At 45.6% G+C, this 22,141-nt stretch overlaps 1 protein-coding gene across 1 annotated transcript in view; it reads right to left on the bottom strand.

Moving 5' to 3' along the window:
• Nucleotides 1–14,011, bottom strand: part of ccdc172 (coiled-coil domain containing 172) — a 111,720-nt gene extending 97,709 nt beyond the window's left edge. The window contains exon 1 of the mRNA XM_068053286.1: nucleotides 13,774–14,011. Within this exon, the coding sequence (XP_067909387.1) occupies nucleotides 13,774–14,011 (238 nt within the window). The remainder of the gene's footprint in view (nucleotides 1–13,773) is intronic.
• Nucleotides 14,012–22,141: the final 8,130 nt, after the last annotated feature.

The raw sequence follows: 22,141 nt of genomic DNA, 5'->3' as shown, positions 1-22,141 counted from the left end.
AAGCAAAATACTGCGGATGTTGGAAATCTGAAATAAAAACAAGAAATGCTGGAACCGCTCAGCAGGTCTGGCAGCATCTGTGAAAAGAGAAGCAGAGTTAACGTTTCGGGTCAGTGACCCTTCTTCGGAACTGACAAATATTAGAAAAGTCACAGGTTATAAGCAAGTGAGGTGGGGTTGGGGCAAGAGATAACAAAGGAGGTGTAGATTGGACCAGGCCACATAGCTGACCAAAAGGTCATGGAGCAAAGGCAAACAATATGTTAATGGTGTGTTGAAAGACAAAGCATTAGTACAGACTAGGTGTTAATGCACTGATTATTGAACACCAGCAAGTGCAAACCTGAAAAAAAACAGTGGGTAAGCAAACTGAACAAACTAAGATGAAATGAAATAAATGCAAAAAAAAGATTGTAAAAAATGTAAGAAGAAAGTAAAAAACAAAAAGAGAAAAAGAAGAAAAAATAACTAAAAATGAAAGCAAAATGGGGGGCTGTCATGCTCTGAAATTATTGAACTCAATGTTCAGTCCGGCAGGCTATAGTGTGCCTAATCGGTAAATGAGATGCTATTCCTCAAGCTTACGTTGATGTTCACTGGAACACTGCAGCAATCCCAAGACAGAGATGTGAGCATGAGAGCAGGGGGAAGTGTTGAAATGGCAAGCAACCGGAAGCTCAGGGTCCCGCTTGCGGACTGTGCGGAGATGTTCCGCAAAGCGGTCACCCAGTCTGCGCTTAGTCTCCCCAATGTAGAGGAGACCACACTGTGAGCAACGAATACAGTATACTACATTGAAAGAAGTACAAGTAAATCGCTGCTTCACCTGAAAGGAGTGTTTGGGGCCTGGGATAGTGAGGAGAGAGGAGGTAAATGGGCAGGTATTACACCTCCTGCGATTGCAGGGGAAGGTGCCATGGGACGGGGACGAGGTGGTGGGGGTAATGGAGGAGTGGACCAGGGTGTCGCGGAGGAAACGATCCCTTCGGAATGCTGACAGTGGAAGGGAGGGGAAGATGCGACTGGTAGTGGCATCACGCTGGAGGTGGCGGAAATGGCGGAGGATAAGTCTTTGGATATGGAGGCTGATGGGGTGGAAAGTGAGGACAAGGGGAACCATGTCACGGTTCTGGGAGGTAGGGGAAGGGTAGAGGTGCGGGGAATGGGCCGGACACAGACATTCAGTTAAGGTTTGCACAAAGAACAATATAGCAAAGGAACAGGCCATTCAGCCCTCCAAAACTGCGCCGATCTTGATGCCTGCCTAAACTAAAACCTTCTGCACTTCCGGGGACCGTATCCCTCTATGCCCATCCTATTCATGTATTTGTCAAGATGCCTCTTAAACGTCGCTATTGTATCTGCTACCACCACCTCCCCCGGCAGCAGGTTCCAGGCACTCACCACCCTCTGTGTAAAAAAAACTTGCCTCACACATCCCCTCTAAACTTTGCCCCTCGCACCTTAAACCTATGTCCCCGAGTAACTGACTCTTCCACCCTGGGAAAAAGCTTCTGATGATCCACTCTGTCCATGCCGCTCATAACTTTGTAAACCTCGATAATGTCACCCCTCCACCTCCATCGTTCCAGTGAAAACAATCCAAGTTTTTCCAACCTCTCCTCACAGCTAATGCCCTCCAGACCAGGCAACATCCTGGTCAACCCTCTTCTGTACCCTCTCCAAAGCCTCCATGTCCTTCTGGTAGTGTGGTGACCAGAATTGCACGCAATATTCTAAGTGTGGCCTAACTAAGGTTCTGTACAGCTGCAACATGACTTGCCAATTTTTATACTCTGTGCCCCGACCGATGAAGGCAAGCATGCCGTATGCCTTCTTGACTACCTTATCCACCTGCGTTGCCACTTTCAGTGACCTGTGGACCTGTACGCCCAGATCTCTCTGCCTGTCAATACTCCTAAGGGTTCTGCCATTTACTGTATACTTCCCACCTGCATTAGACCTTCCAAAATGCATAACCTCACATTTGTCCGGATTAAACTCCATCTGCCATTTCTCCGCCCAAGTCTCCAACCAATCTATATCCTGCTGTATCCTCTGACAATCCTCATCATTATCCGCAACTCCACCCCAACCTTTGTGTCATCCGCAAACTTACTAATCAGACCAGCTACATTTTCCTCCAAATCATTTATATATACTACAAACAGCAAAGGTCCCGGCACTGATCCCTGTGGAACACCACTAGTCACATCCCTCCATTCAGAAAAACACCCATCCACTGCTACCCTCTGTCTTCTATGACAGAGCCAGTTCTGTATCCATCTTGCCAGCGCAACTCTGGTCCCGTGTGACTTCACCTTTTGTACCAGTCTGCCATGCGGGACCTTGTCAAAGGCTTTACTAAAGTCCATATAGACAACATCCACCGCCCTTCCCTCATCAATCAGCTTCGTAACTTCCTCAAAAAACTCAATCAAATTAGTAAGACATGACCTCCCCTTCACAAAACCATGCTGTCTCTCGCTAATAAGTTAGTTTGTTTCCAAATGGGAGTAAATCCTGTCCCAAAGAATCCTCTCTAATAGTTTCCCTGCCACTGACGTAAGGCTCACCGGCCTATAAATTTCCTGGATTATCCTTACCACCTTTCTTAAACAAAGGAACATTGGCTATTCTCCAGTCCTCTGGGACCTCACCTGTAGGTAATGATGATGCAAAGATTTCTGTCAAGGCCCCAGCAATTTCTTCCCTTGCCTCCCTCAGTATTCTAGGGTAGATCCCATCAGGCCCTGGGGACTTATCTACCTTAATGCTTTGCAAGACACCCAACACCTCCTCCTTTTTGATAATGAGATGACTGAGACTATCTGCACTCCCTTCCCTAGGCTCATCATCCACCAAGTCCTTCTCCTTGGTGAATACGGATGCAAAGTACTCATTTAGCACCTCACCCATTTCCTCTGGCTCCACGCATAGATTCCCATCTCTGTCCTCGAGTGGGCCAACCCTTTCCCTGGTCACCCTCTTGCTCTTTATATATGTATAAAAAGCCTTGGGATTTTCCTTAATCCTGTTTGCCAATGACTTTTCATGACCCCTTTTAGCCCTCCTGACTCCTTGCTTAAGTTCCTTCCTACTGTCTTTACATTCCTCAAGTGCTTCATCTGTTCCTGGCCTTCCAGCCCTTACAAATGCTTCCTTTTTCTTTTTGACTCGGCTCACAATATCCCGTGTTATCCAAGCTTCCCGAAATTTGCCAAACTTGTCTTTCTCCCTCACAGGAACATGCTGGTCCTGGATTCTAATCAACTGACGTTTGAAAAACTCCCACATGTCAGATGTTGATTTACCCTCAAACAGCCGCCCCCAATCTAAATTCTTCAGTTCCTGCCTAATATTGTTATAATTTGCCTTCCCCCAATTTAGCACCTTCATCCGAGGACTACTCTTATCCTTATCCACAAGTACCTTAAAACTTATGGAATTATGGTCACTGTTCCCGAAATGCTCCCCGACTGAAACTTCGACCACCTGGCCTGGCTCATTCCCCAATACCAGGTCCAGAATGGCCCCATCCCTAGTTGGACTATCTACATACTGTTTCAAGAAGCCCTCCTGGATGCTCCTCACAAATTCTGCCCCATCCAAGCCCCCAGCACTAATTGAGTCCCAGTCAAAATAGGGGAAGTTAAAATCACCCATCACGACAACCCTGTTACCTTTACATCTTTCCAAAATCTGTCTACATATCTGCTCCTCTACCTCCCGCTGGCTGTTGGGAGGCCTTTAGTAAACGTCCAACATCGTGACTGCACCCTTCCTATTCCTGAGCTCCACCCATATTGCCTCGCTGCATGACCTCTCTGAGGCGTCCTCCCGCAGTACAGCTGTGATATTCTCCTTAACCAGTAATGCAACTCCTCCACCCCTTTTACATCCCCCTCTATCCCGCCTGAAGCTTCTAAAGCCCTGAACATTTAGCTGCCCCTCCTGCCCTTCCCTCAACCAAGTCTCTGTAATAGCAACAACATCATAGTTCCAAGTACTAATCCAAGCTCTAAGTTCATTTGCCTTACCTGTTATACTTCTCGCATTGAAACAAATGCACTTCAAACCACCAGTCCCGCTGTGCTCAGCAACATCTCCCTGCCTGCTCTTCCTCTTAGTCCAACTGGCCTTATTTACTGTGTCCTCCTCATTTACTTCACTAGCTGTCCTACTGCTTTGGTTCCCACCCCCCTGCCACACTAGTTTAAACCCTCCCGAGTGACGCTAGCAAACCTTGCAGCCAGGACATTAGTGCCCTTCCAGTTTAGATGCAACCCGTCCTTCTTGTACAGGTCCCATCTGTCCCTGAAGAGATCCCAATGGTCCAGATATCTGAAACCCTTCCTTAACATAGAACATAGAACATTACAGCGCAGTACAGGCCCTTCGGCCCTCGATGTTGCGCCGACCTGTGAAACCATCTGACTTACACTATTCCATTTTCATCCATATGTCTATCCAATGACCACTTAAATGCCCTTAAAGTTGGCGAGTCTACTACTGTTGCAGGCAGGGCGTTCCACGCCCCTACTACTCTCTGAGTAAAGAAACTACCTCTGACATCTGTCCTATATCTATCACCCCTCAACTTAAAGCTATGTCCCCTCCTGTTTGTCATCACCATCCGAGGAAAAATACTCTCACTATCCACCCTATCTAACCCTCTGATTATCTTATATGTCTCTATTAAGTCACCTCTCCTCCTCCTTCTCTCTAACGAAAACAACCTCAAGTTGTTGAGGGACATAGATAGCCCAGCTCTGCAGCCTGAGAGATGGCAAATGGAGTTTAATGCGGAAAAGTGTGAGGTGATTCACTTTGGAAGGAGTAACAGGAATGCAGAGTACTGGGCTAATGGGAAGATTCTTGGTAGTGTAGATGAGCAGTGAGATCTTGGTGTCCAGGTACATAAATCCCTGAAAGTTGCCACCCAGGTTAATAGGGCGGTTAAGAAGGCATATGGTGTGTTAGCTTTTATTAGTAGGGGGATCGAGTTTCGGAGCCACGAGGTCATGCTGCAGCTGTACAAAACTCTGGAGAGGCCGCACCTGGAGTATTGCGTGCAGTTCTGGTCACCGCATTTTAGGAAGGATGTGGAAGCTTTGGAAAGGGTGCATAGGAGATTTACTAGGATGTTGCCTGGTATGGCTTCGACACTATCCACAACTCCACCGACCTTCGTGTCATCCGCAAATTTACTAACCCACCCTTCTACACCCTCTTCCAGGTCATTTATAAAAATGACAAACAGCAGTGGCCCCAAAACAGATCCTTGCGGTACACCACTAGTAACTAAACTCCAGGATGAACATTTGCCATCAACCACCACCCTGTCTTCTTTCAGCTAGCCAATTTCTGATCCAAAGCACTAAATCACCTTCAATCCCATACTTCCGTATTTTCTGCAATAGCCTACCGTGGGGAACCTTATCAAATGCCTTACTGAAATTCATATACACATCCACGGCTTTACCCTCATCCACCGGTTTGGTCACCTTCTCGAAAAACTCAATAAGGTTTGTGAGGCACGACCTACCCTTCACAAAACCGTGCTGACTATCTCTAATGAACTTATTCTTTTCAAGATGATTATAAATCCTATCTCTTATAACCTTTTCCAACATTTTACCCACAACCGAAGTAAGGCTCACAGGTGTGTAATTGCCAGGGCTGTCTCTACTCCCCTTCTTGAACAAGGGGACAACATTTGCTATCCTCCAGTCTTCCGGCACTATTCCTGTCGACAATGACGACATAAAGATCAAGGACAAAGGCTCTGCAATCTCCTCCCTGGCTTCCCAGAGAATCCAAGGATAAATCCCATCTGGCCCAGGGGACTTATCTATTTTCACACTTTCCAAAATTGCTAACACCTCCTCCTTGTGAACCTCAATCCCATCTAGCCTAGTAGTCTGAATCTCAGTATTCTCCTCGACAACATTTTCTTTCTCTACTGTAAATACTGACGAAAAATATTCATTTAACGATGCCCCTATCTCCTCTGATTCCACACACAACTTCCCACTACTATCCTTGATTGGCCCTAATCTAACTCTAGTCATTCTTTTATTCCTGATGTACCTATAGAAAGCCTTAGGGTTTTCCTTGATCCTATCCGCCAATGACTTCTTGTGTCCTCTCCTCGCTCTTCTTAGCTCTCCCTTCTACACCAGCTGCTCAGCCACGTGTTTAGCTGCACTATCTTCCTATTTCTAGCCTCACTGGCACGTGGCACAGGGAGTAATCCAGAGATTACAACCCTAGAGGTCCTGTTTTTCCTGTGCTGTACTGTTCTTTGTTCTTTTGTTCTCTGACCCTCTGTACTTCCTTTGGGCCTACCATCCATTGTATATTCCCTTGCCTTGTTAGTCCTCCCAAAATGCAAAAAATTCAAACATAACGACTTAAATATTTAATCCCTCCTTTAATTTTATACCACCTATATATAAGGGCTAAATTCCATTTACTGGCTATTTGCATTTCACTGGTCCCTACTCTCCCGGTACAAGATTAATCTACATAAGTACAATGTTAAGGACATAACAGGTTTCACTGGTTTCTATTTACAACAGGTCTTTCATTCACATTTGCGACTGAAGAAAATACAAAAGGTAAATGTCAGAATAATTACCGAGTAGCAATTTTAGAACGGTAGAACCTTGGTAATAGAGTCCTATAAATTCTACACTCTTTCATATAACGGGCACATCAATAGTTTCACATCAAGAGAGAGCGAGAGCGAGACCCACCCACTGGGTCCTACACTGATTAGCTCTCAAAGCTTGTCTGATGCGTCCAAAAGACACTCCAATTTTTCACAGAGATGAACAGACTGTCACATGTAACAGGGCTGTGTTCTCGCACCTACACTGTTTGGGATTTTCTTCTCCCTGCTGCTCTCACATGCGTTCAAGTCTTCAGAAGAAGGAATTTTCCTCCACACAACATCAGGTGGCAGGTTGTTCAACCTTGCCTGCCTAAGAGCGAAGTCCAAAGTACGGAAAGTCCTCATCAGGGAACTCCTCTTTGCTGACGATGCTGCATTAACATCTCACACAGAAGAGTGTCTGCAGAGTCTCATCGACAGGTTTGCGGTTGCCTGCAACGAATTTGGCCTAACCATCAGCCTCAAGAAAACGAACATCATGGAACATGACGTCAGAAATGCTCCATCCATCAATATCGGCGACCACGCTCTGGAAGTGGTTCAAGAGTTCACCAACCTAGGCTCAACTATCACCAGTAACCTGTCTCTCGATGCAGAAACCAACAAGCGCCTGGGAAAGGCACCCACTGCTATGTCCAGACTGGCCAAGAGTGTGTGGGAAAATGGCGCACTGACATGGAACACAAAAGTCTGAGTGTATCAAGCCTGTGTCCTCAGTACCTTGCTCTATGGCAGCGAGGCCTGGACAACGTATGTCAGCCATGAGCGACGTCTCAATTCATTCCATTTCCGCTGCCTCTGGAGTATCCTTGGCATCAGGTGGCCGGACCTTATCTCCAATGCAGAAGGCCTCGAGGCGGCCAACATCCCCAGCATGTACACCCTACTGAGTCAGCGGCGCTTGAGATGGTTTGGCCATGTGAGCCGCATGGAAGATGGCAGGATCCCCAAGGACACATTGTACAGCGAGCTCGCCACTGGTATCAGACCTACCGGCCGTCCATGTGTCCGCTTTAAAGACGTCTGCAAACGCGACATGAAGTCCTGTGACATTGATCACAAGTCGTGGGAGTCAGTTGCCAGCGATCGCCAGAGCTGGCGGGCAGCCATAAAGGCGGGGCTAAAGTGTGGTGAGTCAAAGAGACTTAGCAGTTGGCAGGAAAAAAGAAAGAAGCGCAAGGGGAGAGCCAACTGTGTAACAGCCCCGACAACCAATTTTTTCTGCAGCACCTGTGGAACAGTCTGTCACTCTAGTATTGGCCTTTATAGCCACTCCAGGCGCTGCTCCACAAACCACTGACCACCTCCAGGTGCTTACCCATTGTCTCTCGAGACAAGGAGGCCAAAGAAGAAGAATTCTCTGTTGAACTTTAATGAGATTCAAGTCTAAGAGTTTCAATCTCTTTCAGGCCTTATTGTTTCAATGATTACCCCTGGAGGCTCGTCTCCACCAGGGTTCATCTTCCAAGATTGCTTTGAATGTCTTGCTAATGATAGCGATATCAGGTACTTCATTCAACTGTTCAGAGCATTGTTCTGGATGACAGCTTATTTAGACATGTGTCTCCACTTCGATACCTTGGAATGTGAGGTATTTCAATGCAAATTGTGGTGGCCCCTTAGCTGCCAGCTTTTTAAAGTTGAATGTTAGATTCCAGCTTTCCTTTTGGAAGATTAATGCAGATTTCCAACCGATGAATTAAAATCATTCAGCATAATACGTTTTCATGACAATTTCCTACATACTTAATAGCACAACTACCTCAGAGTTTGCAAGTTCTCCCTGTGACCATGTAGGTTTCTGCCGGGTACTCCTGTTTCCTCCCACAGCCAAAGACTTGCAGGTTGATAGGTAAATTGGCCATTGTAAATTGCCCCTAGTGTAGGTAGGTGGTAGGAGAATTGAAGGAAGGTAGAGAACATGGGATTAATGTAGGATTAGTATAAATGGGTGGCTGATGGTCAGCAAAGACTCGGTGGGCCAAAGGGCCTCTTTCAGTGCTGTATGACTCTATGAGTCTAATTCTGTGCTTCTCCAGAGGATGCGATGTTGAGGCACTCCCCACCAACACTGTAATTAATGGAAATCAATTGAATTCACAAAATTTCCGCTCTTACACTTGTCGCGCTCACATAAAGTGCAACAATTGAAAATACAGAACCCAAACTGAAGAGTTATAAAAGTGGACTTTCCTTTAAAAATTGGACAATGCGCTACAAGATGGCTGCCAAAGGTCAAACAACTTGTCCCTGTATGTTCAAACTGTCTTATTGTCTGTTAAGGAAAAAAGGATACATTCCAAATTAAAAGATGTCAATTACACCCATCCTGAACCCATCAAGAGACATTTTTGAATTAGAGTCATAGAGTTATACAGCACAGAAACAGGTCCTTCGGCCCATCATGTCCCTGCTGGCCATCAAGCACCTATCTATTCTAATCCCATCTTCCAGCACTTGGCCAGTAGCCTTGTATGCTATGGCGTTTCAAGTGCTCATCTAAATACTTAAATGTTGTGAGGGTTCCTGCCTCTACCACCTCTTAAGGCAGTGCGTTCCAAATTCCAACCACCCTCTGGGTGAAAAAAATCTTTCTTCAAATCCCTTCTAAACCTCCTGCCCCTTACCTTAAATCTATGCCATCTGGTTACTGACCCCTCCACTACGGGAAAACGTTTCTTCCTATCTATCCTCATAATTTTTGTATACCTCAATCATTTCCCCCTCACTCAGCCTTCTCTGTTCTGAGGGAAACAACCCTAGCCTTTTCAGTCTCTCTTCATAGCTGAAATTCTCCAGCCCAGGCAACATCCTGGTGAATCTCCTCTGCACGCTCTTCAGTGTAATCACATCCTTCCTACAGTGTGGTGCCCTGATCTGTACACAGTACTCCAGCTGTGGCCTAACTAACGTTTTAGAGCTCCATCACAACCTCCCTGCTCTAATATTCTATGCCTCAGCTGATAAAGGTAAGTATCCCATATGCCTCCCTAGCCACCTTATCTACCCATGCTGCTGCCTTCAGTGATCTATGGACTCGTACACCAAGGTCCCTCCGTACTTCCTAGGGTCCTGCCATCCATTGTATATTCCTTTGCCTTGTTAGTCCTCCCAAAATGCATTACCTCACACTTCACAAGATTAAATTCCATTTGCCACTGCTCCACCCATTTTACCAGCCCATCTATATCATCCTGCAATGAGGCTTTCCTCCTCACTATTTACGATACCACCAATTTTCATGTAATCTGCGAACTTACTTATCATACCTCCTATATTCATGTCTAAATCATTAATATACACTACAAACAGCAAGGGTCCCAGCACCGATCCCTGTGGTACACCCCTGGTTACAGGCTTCCACTCGCAAAAACAACCCTCGACCATTACCCTCTGCCTCCTGCCACTAAGCCAATTTTGGATCCAATTTGCCAAAATGCCCTGGATCCCATGGGCTCTTACCTTCTTAACCAATCTCCCATGCAGGACTTTATAAAGCTTTAAGTCCATGTAGACTACATCAACTGCTTTACTCTCATCTACACATCTAGTCAGCGCCTCCAAAAACTTCAATCAAATTTGATAGACACGATCTCAACCTGACAAAGCTATGCTGACCATCCCTGATTAATCCCTGCCTCTCCAAGTGGAGATTAATCCTGTCTCAGAATTTCTTCCAATAGTTTCCCAACCACTGATGTTAGACTCACCGGCCTGTTATTACCTGGTTTATCCCTGCTACCCTTCTTGAATAATGGCACCACATTCACTGTCCTCCAGTCCTCTGGTACCTTTCGTGTGGCCAGAGAGGATTTGAAAATTTGTGTCAGAGCCCCTGCTATCTCCTCCCTTGCCTCACATAACAGCCTGGGACACATTTCATCTGGGCCTGGGGATTTATCCACTTTTAAGCCCGCTAAAATGGCTAATACTTCCTCCCTTTCAATGCTAATATGTTCAAGTATATCAAAACCCACCTCCCTGATCTCTACACCGACATCGTCCTTCTCCATAGTGAACACAGATGACAGGTTCCCTGGACTTGTTGGTCCGACCCTTCACCTTAACGGGTACATGTTGGCTCTGAACCCTCACTATTTCCTCTTTGAATGACTCCCACTGGTCTCATGTAGACTTTCCTACAAGTAGCTGCTGCAAGTCCACTTTGGCCAGATCCTGTTTTATCATCTTAAAATCGGCCTTCCCCCAATTCAGTACCTTTATTTCCGGCCCGTCTTTGTCCTTTTCCATATCTACCTTAAATCGTACAGTTATGGTCACTATCCCCAAAATGTTCCCCCACTGACACTTCTACCACTTGTCCAGCTTCATTCCCTAGGATTAGGTCCAGTACTGCCCCTTCTCTTGTAGGACTTTCTAAGTACTGGCTCAAAAAGCTCTCCTGTATGCATTTTAAGAATTCTGCCCCGTTTAAGCCTTTTACACGAAGACTATCCCAGATAATTTTGGGCAGTTGAAAACCCCTATTACCCTATTATTTTTACACCTGAGATTTGCCGACATATCTGCTCCTCTATCTCTCCCTGAATATTTGGAGGCCTGTAGTACATTCCCAGCCAAGTGATTGCCCCCTTTTGTTTTTAGGTTCTACCCATATGGCCTAATTTGAGGAACCTTCTAAGATATCAGCCCTCCTTACCGCAGTAATTGACTCCTTGATCAACAGTGCAATGCCACCTCCTCTTTTATCCCCTCCCCTGTCACGCCTGAAGATTCTATACCCTGGAATATTGAGCTGCCAGCCCTGCCCCTCCCTCAGCCATGTCTCTGTGATAGCAACAATATCATAATCCCATGTGCTAATTAACATTGAATGGGTTCTTTTGAAACAAAGATGATGTGAAGTAGCCACATCTTAGCCCATTGTTGAACACCTCATTTCTGCATTTCCCAACAGAGCAAACATGTGAGAGACTTTTACCTTAAAAAGTAGCTCTCTGTGGAGAGAGAGGGAGAGAATCGGAACAAACATCACAAAAGCATGTCCAGCCGAGAATTATGCGCCCCCAGCAAAAGCCAAGGAAGGAGACCTGCTGTGAATTCTACACTTCAACTTGTTGCAGCAGATAACTGAAAGTGATCACCATCTCCAGACTGAAGTTTCAACCACCACAAAAATCTACAAACTCAGGCTTGCAACTTTAAAAGAGCAATTGACCTCCAGGAAGATTCAATAAGTTTACGCTGAACCCCGAACACCTACCTCACTTCAAACCCACTTACCCTTTTCCTCTCTTTCTATTCTTGTGTGTGTGCGTACGTGAGTAAACACATGTGTTGGTGCAGTTGCGACCATTTTGGGAATGAATATTGCTAAATAAATAGTTAATCTGCTCTAAAGCTGGCCATAACACACTGTTCGTCTTGCTGTAAAAACCCTGGAAAAGTTACACCTTGTTGAATGAGGTGAAACTGGGTATTTGATGGCATACTACCTTAATCATGACTGCTAAATACCCTCAGTAGCCCTGAAAAGGTAATTTTATATTTGTGGGATATCAAATTCCTCCATAACGATAAACACCCATATATTTTAGAAATTTTTTTTTTTAAAAGCTTGATTATCTTTATTTTGACTTCTATTTTAATCCAATCATCATTTATTTCACTATCTAAAAATGTAAATTAAAAGTTAAGGATATTAAGTGCTTTTAAATTCGTGGTTTGGTGTGTGAATATTTCAATGTGATTGGCTGTTTATCAACAACACTGCTGCTGTACACCAAGGCATGCACTGACCTGCTGCCAGATTTAAACCACCATCAGTAAAGGGGTAAACCACGCCAGAGATCACAAGATCTTTGTGGGCAGCTATCTTCGAGGTCAGCGGCGAGTACCCTTGCTTCGCCACTGACCACAAAATCCAGGCTAATATTTCCTGAGCTGCAAAAGTTACACCCTATACTATAGTTTTAATTTTCTATTTGCTTGTATCAATTTGTGTAGTTTATTTGCTACAATTTCCTCCAGACCCTAATGTAAGCAAAAATAGTCACTACAAGGAAAAAAACGTTTCCTTGGTTTCTAGTCACATCAGTGACCGCAAGAAAATATAAAAGTATCAGAGTAATTACCAGAAGTGGCAACCTTAGAGTAGTAGAACATTGAAGATCTAATCTTACAGATTCTAGACTCTTCCATGTAATAGACACATTAGTAGTTTTAAAAATGGTTTAATCTTAGCTGATTTGGCATGTGTGTGTAAATTTGGCATTCCCTGTCTTCTTGCACAAATGCCAACACAGCATGACAGTTGTTTTTCGGGTTATTCAAAGGTTCAAATTATCAATTGCTACTTTAATACAGCCTAACAGTTCTGGGTCAAGTTTTTTCTGGAAAATAGTTTGGGAACAACATATTAGTCTAATACAGTCAAGGCTTAATGATGACCAGTTTTTTTTTGTCTGATTTCGGCATATGCCGAGTTACGGATCACACCTGTATTGAGCGTGATACGGCCAGCAGCAGCAACCTGATGATTTATTGTCAGGTCTGGGAGCGCACTCTTGCTCCTCCCAACACTGCAAACAGGTAAATAATAAAAGTTCAAACTTCCCTTTCCGATAGTAACGGGCGGTTCCTTTCGGCCTGAGTCTACCCTGACTGCCTTCCATTGCCTCCCCCCACCCCAGCCAAAGGCTGGAGGGTCTTGAAGCGTGGGGAAGGGGCTGCTTGCATGCGGGCAGACCGCCCCTCTCATTGCGGAGTAGAGCCTCACTGAGTGAAATGTTCAAATGAACTGACGAAAAAATAAAGTCTTCAGCTCCCACTCGAGCCACTCCGGCTGGCGAAAGCAACCGTTCTCCTTCGGAAACAATTACGTTTCCTGTAAAGGTATGGGGCCTTACCAAGGCCCTAAAGGCAACAAATGGCGTTTCGCCGACATAAAAAGAGAGATTGACCCACGGTTCCCCCGACCGGAATTTAAATATCCAGTCTAAGCATTCTTCCACCCCACTCCACCCCACTCGGGCCAGTAGAAATGGGACTCAGTCAGGAGCGTCACTGGGGCCTATACAATAGTCGGTGTCGATGGATGAGGGAGCACGGCTTTTTTTTTAAGCTTTACTTACCGCCCTTAAGAAACTGTCTTTTTTCCAAAGCTTTCTGTTCGGTTACGAGGATTTCTTCAAATAAATTGTCAAGGCTCATCTCCAGCGAATGAGTCAGTCGGCACTCTGGGAAGTTAAAGTGGCTTCGAGAAACGGGACAGAGAAACTTCTCGAGCGCCAAACAGCAACCGTTCGGAACCAACCGCCATCCGCACGCGATCCTGCGTTTGCGCGGTAACTCGTCAGGCACCGTGCACATGCTCAGTGGCTACGCTCAGCGCTGAAGAACATTAGTTCCATAGGTAATTTTAATTCACTTTCCTCATACGTGTGCCTTTTCTTAAATAAAACCAGTCAGGTGGCTCCAGTGTTATCAAACAAAAAGTGCCTCCTTTTTTTAGAGGCGCACAGCTAATAAGAAACTGAAGTATGAAACAAAGAAAACTTATAAAATTAAATATTAGAACGTTTCCTTTACTATTATTAATTATTTTAAGTTCCTCGTTTTCATTAGACCCCTGATTTCCCACAATCTCCATTATGTGTCTTTTTTCCCATTGGTACAAGAACTAGGGGACACATTTAAGATAAAAGCAAAATACTGCGGATACAGGAAATCTGAAATAAAAACAAGAAATGCTGGAAATGCTCAGCAGGTCTGGCAGCATCTGTGGAGAGAGAAGCAGAGTTAACGTTTCAGGTTGGTGACATTTAAGATTTTGGACAAGAGCTGCAGGGCAGATGTGAGGAAGAGCTCCTTTACACAGCAAGTGGTAATGGCCTACAACTCGTTGCCTACAAGAGTGGTGGAAGCGGAGACGATGAATGATTTCAAAAGGAAATTGGATGGGCACTTAAAGGCCTGCTCGGATCTGCAAAAAAAAATCCAACCTGAGCCCAACAGAACCACGTCTGACCCGGACCGAGTCCTTCCATTTTTCCCTGCACCCGACCCGACCATCTACAAGCTTAAAATAACTGTAACAAAAACCACCTTTCTAGCCCAAAAATTAAATTAACATTGAAGCCACTTGCCTGTGATAGAGCGTGTCCGACCTGGCCCAACCTGAGCCCGAATGCCTGACCCGGAAGTTCAACCCGACTCGACCCGAACTCGACACATGTCGTCGGGTCCCGTTGGGTTTGGGTCGGGTAGCAGGCCTTTATGGGCACTTGAAGGAAATAAACTTGTAGGGTTACGGGGATAGATTGAGGGAATGGGACTGACTGGATTGCTGTAAAGAGAGCTTGCGTGGACGTGATGGATCGAATGGTCTCCATCTGTGCTGTAATAACTCTGACTCTATCCAGTATGCCCACCAGCACCTGTGGTACCCACCATTCACAGAAGAATTCAAGTGTACAAGCGGACATCATCGTGATGTGTTTCATTTTTGACCCTGTGTAAAATGGTATTTGTTCTCTGTTTTATCAAGTTAAAGGATAGTTGATTATTGCTAAATCTTGTTTCTGAAGACAAATTGGGTGTTTTAAAGCAACTTGGTTGTTTCGTTTTATTTTATTTGTGTAAAATTTAGTATTCACTAATATGATACAGATTTCTCCATTCTTTACTTTTCAGTTATGTATTAGGAGTACAGGCAACAGTTAAGCACATCAATGCCACGCATTGATCCAGCCATCATAAGGCCATCTTGAACATTCCATGAAAGTATAATAATGATTGTCCAGAATGCACTAGAACCCTTCAGGTCCATTGAATATTTGTCCACACCAAGACGGCAACCTAGATATGCTGACTCAGATTTTTTGTTACAGCCATAAAGCTTTAATGCTAAAACTATTTTTTATACTTTAAAACATTAAAAACTTCACTGCCATCCAGACACTGCAAACAAATTTGATTTAAGCAAGCAGAAATCTGCTTTTTTAAAAATTCAACATAGTGCAAGTAGACAATATGAATTTGCAGCTTGCTCATGCCATCTGCCCTGTTGTACCAGTGTGATTGTACCACTTATATTGATGATATAAACTTGGAAATTTCTGACAGCATAGTTGCTTATGACAGGTTACATTATGTGGGTGGAAGCTGCAGAACATTGGAAAGGATACTGTGTCAATACTCCACTGCCTCACAAACTGCACTTTCACTTTATCAATTGAAATATGTTCATTAATAACAATTAAGGATGTTAAGAACAATTAAGAATTCGAAATGTCCCTGCTTTCACACGCTGTATATGTCATGCATTAATCTTGGGCTTTTTAGACCTGTTAATTTCTCATATTTCGGGAACTAAAACCTAGCAGTGGTAATTTGTTTTGTTGCCGGATAGATGTAGCTTTGGGTTTGCTTTCAGTCCTTCCCTATTAGTTCATTTCATGAAGGTGGAGGAAGAGGCCCAAAGAAGTACAGATGAGGATGTCTGATGGCACCAGTAACAGACTGGCTACACATACCAAGATGATACCCCTGGTGTTTACAGACACAAGAACAGCTACTTGGCAATGATTGAGGCTTAGATTTATCTGGGAAGCAAGTGTTGGATTGTGTCATCTGATTCTATGAAACTGCAGCCAACCTTCAGTATAGGCACTGCACTGCCAACACAGTGAAGCTGACCACAAACTTTATACCTCGAGCACCTTCCAGGCAAGCACAGGGACATCTGAAATATCAGTCAATTTCTGTCCACAAACAGATAGCATCCTTTGTTTAGCAAGATCGATATTTTCATTTTATTTCTTACTGAAGGAAACAGCAGCATGACATATGGCTGCAGGGCTGGTGAAGGAAGGGTTCCCATTCTTGGGCATTCGAGAAAGTTCTGGAATAAGGGAAGGCTATAATGGAAGAGATGACCACCTGAAAATCATGGGCAAGGCATCTGCAATTCTCCCATAAGTCATACACTGCTGTTGCCAGTGGCACAGGGCCTCAGACAATTCGCTTATGGTCTTTAGGTTTTGATTTCAGCAGTACCTTTACAAACTGCCATTGTATTCATATTTTACACTTGACAATAAAAAGATCAGACAGATCCCCATCACTAAATATTGTAGTTTAAAGATCATGTTCTGTCCTTTCACCATCTGTTATGTTATCTTCAATATTGTTCAGGATATTCCAATTCCAATGCATTCCAAAGCATAGTTATCTTCATTGATGTTAATAAAATCCCTGAAATCCCTTCATTTCCAATGCAACTTTTAATTCAGGCTCTGTGTTGGCTTCTTATTACTGTCACTAAGCCAGAATCCTCCAACGTTCGTGATGTAACATTAGACCGCCCGTTATCATGTGCAACAGTGTAAGTCCCCTTCACCAAATCTATTGCCATAAGTGAAGCATTATTGCTACCATCTATCCTTGACGTGCTTATCATTACAGGTGCCATTTGGTAATGTAGTTTGAAATTCTAGATCTGACATTGATTTAAAAGTTGTACTCCATTTTTAGTGGCAGAATATACAATTACATGTCCATCAAATGAGGAGCTAACATGGTATTATCCAAGAACAGAGCAATTTTTCATCCACTGTCCTGCTTATGTAACCAATCAGCCAAAGGTCTTCTATGCTTTTTTTCCAAAAATATACTTTATTCATAATAATTTGCAAAAATAACATAACAAAACAGTTCAAATTTGACATTTTGGAAATTTCAATAGAGATATGATTCCTTCAATGCAGAACATCAGGTGCCTCAGAACTCGTGCTATTCCATTTTATATGCAATGTATATTTGCATTACATAGCAAAAACATTTTTGGTGCATACAGCCCGAGGGGTTTTACATGAGTTCCAGAGCCTCGGTATACTATGGCTGGTCTTTGCTTTTTTTTCCCTAAAATATACTTTATTCATAAAAATCTGTAAAAAATACATTACAAAACAGTTCCAAGTTGATATTCCAGAAAGTGCAAAAGAAATCAGTTTTCTTCAATACAGAACGTGAGCTGCCTCACAACCCTTCCATTCCGTTTTACATGCAATGTGCATTTGCATTACACAGCAAAACCATATTTTGGTGCATACAGCCCAAGGGGTTTTACACAGGTTCCAGCCCCTCGGTTCACTATTGCAGGAAGACCTTACACAGTGGCCTTTCCCCATTGAAAATTTGCGGCGGCTGCCCCAAGCTTTAGTGCATCCCTCAGCACGTAGTCCTGGACTTTGGAATGTGCCAGTCTGCAACACTCGGTCGTGGCAACTCTTTGCACTGGAAGACCAGCAAGTTTTGGACAGACCAAACAGCATCTTTCAGCGAGTTGATGGTCCTCGAGCAGCAGTTGATATTTATCTCGGTATACGTCCCTGGGAACAGACTCCTGTGTTTCAGAGCTGCAGAGTTACATGAACCTCGACAAAAAACACTGCATCTCTTTCCACATCTGCTTTGCAAAGGCACATTCCAGAAGGAGGCGGGCAACAGTCTCTTCCCCACCACAGCCAGCTCGAGGGCAGCGTGCGAAGGCAGTGAGATTCCGGGCGTGCAGGAAGGATCTGATGGGGAGGGCCCTTCTCACCACCAGCCAAGCTACGTCTTGGTGCTTGTTTGAAAGATCTGGTGATGAGGCATTCTGTCAAATGACTTTGGCAGTCTGCTTGAGGAACCATCCGACAGGATCCACCATCTCCTTTTCCCGTAGGGCTTTGAGGACATTTTGTGCAGACCACTGACTGATGGATTGGTGGTCAAAGGTGTTTTTCTGCATAAACCTTTCCACAAAGGATAGGTGGTACGGCACAGACCAAATGGATGTTGCGTTCCGCGGCAATGTGGCCAGATCCATCCTTCGCATCACCGGGGACAGATAGAACCGCAGCACGCATTGACACTTGGTGTTTGCGTACTGGGGTTCTATGCACAGCTTGATGCAGTTACACAGAAAAAGGTGGCCATCAGGATGAGGGCGACGTTGAGTAGGTTTATTCCTCCTTTATGCAGAGGTATGAACATCATGTCCCTCCGGACACGGTCCATTTTGGATCTCCAGATAAAGCAGAAAATGGCTCAGGTGACTGCCACAGTGAAGGAGTGGGGTACGGGCCAGACCTGCGCCACATACAGCAACAACGTGAGCGCTTCACATCTGATGACCAGGTTCTTACCCGCAATGGAGAGAAAACGCTGCTCCCACATGCTCAGTTTATGGTGTACCATGGCTACTCGCTCTTTCCAGGTTTTGGCGCACGCCCTGGCCCCTCCAAACCATATCCCCAGCACCTTCAGGTAGTCTGACCTGACAGTGAAGGGAACAAAGGATCGGTCAGCCCAGTTCCCAAAGAACATGGCCTCGCTCTTGCCGCGATTTACTTTGGCTCCCGAGGCCAGTTCAAACTGGTTGCAGATGCTCATCAGCTAGCGAACGGATGGCGGATCTGAGCAAAATACAATGATGTCATCCATGTACAGGGATGCTTTGACCTGAGTGCCTTTGCTGCCAAGGATTGGCACCCCTCTTATGCCCGCATTCTTCCTAATGGACTCAGCAAAAGTTTAGATACAGCAAACAAACAAGACAGGGGAGAGAGGACAGCCCTGACTCCAGATTTGATCAGGAAACTTTCTGATTCCCATCCATTGATTGAGACTGCGCTACTGATGTTTGTGTAGAGCAGTTGGAGCCATTTGCAGATCCATCCCCAAACCCCATTTTGGAGAGCACGTCCATCATGTATGTGTGCGATATCCTGTCAAAAGCCATCTCCTGGTCCAAGCTGATGAGGCAGGTGTCCACCTCCCTGTCCCGTACATAGGCAATCATATCCCTGAGTAGCGCAAGGCTATCAGAGATCGTCCTGCCAGGTACAGTACAGGTCTGATCGAGGTGAATCACCAACTCCAGAGCAGACTTGACCCGATTGGCAATAACTTTGGACAGAATCTTGTAATCTACATTAAGCAGTGAGATGGGCTGCCAATTTCTGATTTCCACCCTCTCCCCTTCCGCTTGTAGATGAGGGTGATGATGCCTTTCCTCATGGATTCTGACATGCTGCCGGCCAGAAGCATATTCTTGTACACTTCCAGTAGGTCTGGGCTGATCCTGTCCCACAGGGTCGAATACAACTGAACTGGTAAGCCATTGCTTCCAGGAATTTTACTCGTCTTGAAGGACCTGACGGCCTTTGTCAGCTTGTCCAGAGTTAGCGGTTTGTCCAGACTCTCCCACGTGCTGTCACCTAAGACCTCCGTGATAGATGACAGGAAGGACTGGGAGGCCGTGCTGTCCATGGGCTTCACGTCATACAGCCTGGCATAAAAGGATTTACTGATCACCATCACCACCAAGCCGTCCTCTTCCTTCAGGCTGCTGATCACAGAGCTCTCTGGGTGTACCTGTTGGAAGAAGAAACGCAAGCACGTCTCATCCTGCTCAACGGAGCGGACTCTGGACTGGAAGATGATCTTGGAGGCCTCTGTGGCAAAGAGCGAGGCCTGCTGGCTCTTCACATCTTGGAGATTCTCCTTGACCTCGACCCCCATCGACTGCAGCCGAAGCAGATTCTGCATGCTTTTCTGCAGTCGGGACATTTCCCTCTGACTCTCTCTCTCACCTTCTGACACCTTTGAGGATAAAGAACCTCTTGATGTGTGCCTTGATCGCTTCCCATCAGTGCACCGGAGACTCAAAGGGTTCTCCAACCTTTGTAATCCCTTTTGAGTTCCTCAATATTCTCTGGGGTCAGCAATGTTACAGTCAGCTTCCATGTCCCCCTGCCAACCTACTGGTCATCCTGTAGGTGACAGTTGGCTTGACGTTGGTGGATCTGACCGTGAATGCACAGGACACAAACAGGAAGTGAATCCTGGAATGGGCAGAACTGTCTGGTCTTGACTAGGTATATCTATGCTGCGTTCTGTCTGCAGGGTTGCTGAAGACATCGTGCAGCTTGGCATTTTTTACTGTTTCCATTAGGAATCTGCACATAGTGTCCAATTTGCTGCCGTCACTGCCAGATCATCCAGCTGCATCAATATTGCAGTTGCAGTCACCGCCTAGAATGACCAGTCTGGATGTCGCCAGCGGCAGTGGGAGCTGCTGGAAGACGGTCAGCCGTTCGCTGTATTGGACCAGGGCATACATGTTCATTAACCAGAGTGGAGCATTATTGTACATTATGTCTGCTACGAGGAGGCGATTGCCCACCACCTCCTTAACTTCGGAGATGGTGAAGTTGCCTCCCCGCAGCAGAATACCCAGGCCAGAGGAACGGGAATGAGATCGATGGCCCGTGGGACCACCGTCGCGACCATTTGTTGTAAGTGCTGAGGTGCGGTATCCCACACTCCTGCAGAAACAGTAGATTGGCTTTGACCTTGGCGAGGTAACCCAAGGTTGAAACACATCGCGTAGTGGATTTAACTTTACGCACGTTAATAGAAGCAATCTTTATACCCAATTAAAACTGGATGTTGCTTACCACACCAGGTGTCCTTACTAGTCCCAGTTCTTGGGTATTTCCCTGCATACCCATTGTGTGCACAAGCTGTTGCTTATGCATTGGGCTGAGAAAACCCTTGTCATTCACGGGGTTTGTTCCTCTGGGGTGACATCGGGAGGTTCTTGTAGGCAGCAAAGTTTGGACTGTCTTCTGCTGGTGGTGTCTTTCCCATCTGCTCCTCCTTGAGGACGTTTCTGCTCCCGGCTTTCTGGAGCTGAAGTGCGCTGGACGCTTCGCTGCTCTTGGTCTCTCGGAGCTGGAGTGCACTGGGCCCATCGCTGCTTCTGATGCCATGGAGCTGTGGGGCTTTCTCTTCCAGCTCCTTTGCGTTCTTCTGCTTCTTTTGCATATGCCATCTTTCCGGCCCTTCCTCATCCGATGAGGAGCAGCTGCCATATTCTATCTCAGATGGTAGCCTCCTCTTGCCACTGGTTTGGATGGTGACCTGTTCCTTTTTTGGGGGCTTCTTCTTTGTGGTTTTCCTTTTGACCACTTGCCACTCATCCAGTTGTCCCACTGCTGCTTCCTCCTCCATGGATACTGTGTGTTGAGGAGGAGTTTCCGGGCAAGGGGTAGGTGCTGGGTCACTGGTTGCCTCTGCCTCACCTTTCCTATCTTTCTCAGACGGATTTTCCTCGCTGTGGGGAGAGTTGCTGGTCTCCTTTGCAGCATGAGGTGCGTTCACTGTTCCTTCTCCCAGCCTTTCCTGTGACCTTGCCACCTGTGCGTAACTGAAGCAGCGTTTGGGGCAGGTATTGTAGAGGTAGCCTGCCCCACCGCACAGGTTGCAGCACTTCTTCTGATTACAGTCCTTTGTGTGATGGCCTTCCTGCTTGCAGTTCTTGCAGACGACTGTGCTGCCGCTGGCCGCCACATGACCAGATTTGCCACAGGTCTGACAAAGTCTGAGCTGCCCCACATAGACCAAGAAGCCTCGACTTTCCCCGATAGCAAAGCTGGAGGGAGGTTGGGT

The sequence above is a fragment of the Heterodontus francisci genome, chromosome 20 (assembly GCF_036365525.1).
Source record: "Heterodontus francisci isolate sHetFra1 chromosome 20, sHetFra1.hap1, whole genome shotgun sequence".
NCBI classification, from domain to species: domain Eukaryota; kingdom Metazoa; phylum Chordata; class Chondrichthyes; order Heterodontiformes; family Heterodontidae; genus Heterodontus; species Heterodontus francisci.
This window is presented reverse-complemented; position numbering and strand designations above follow the sequence as displayed.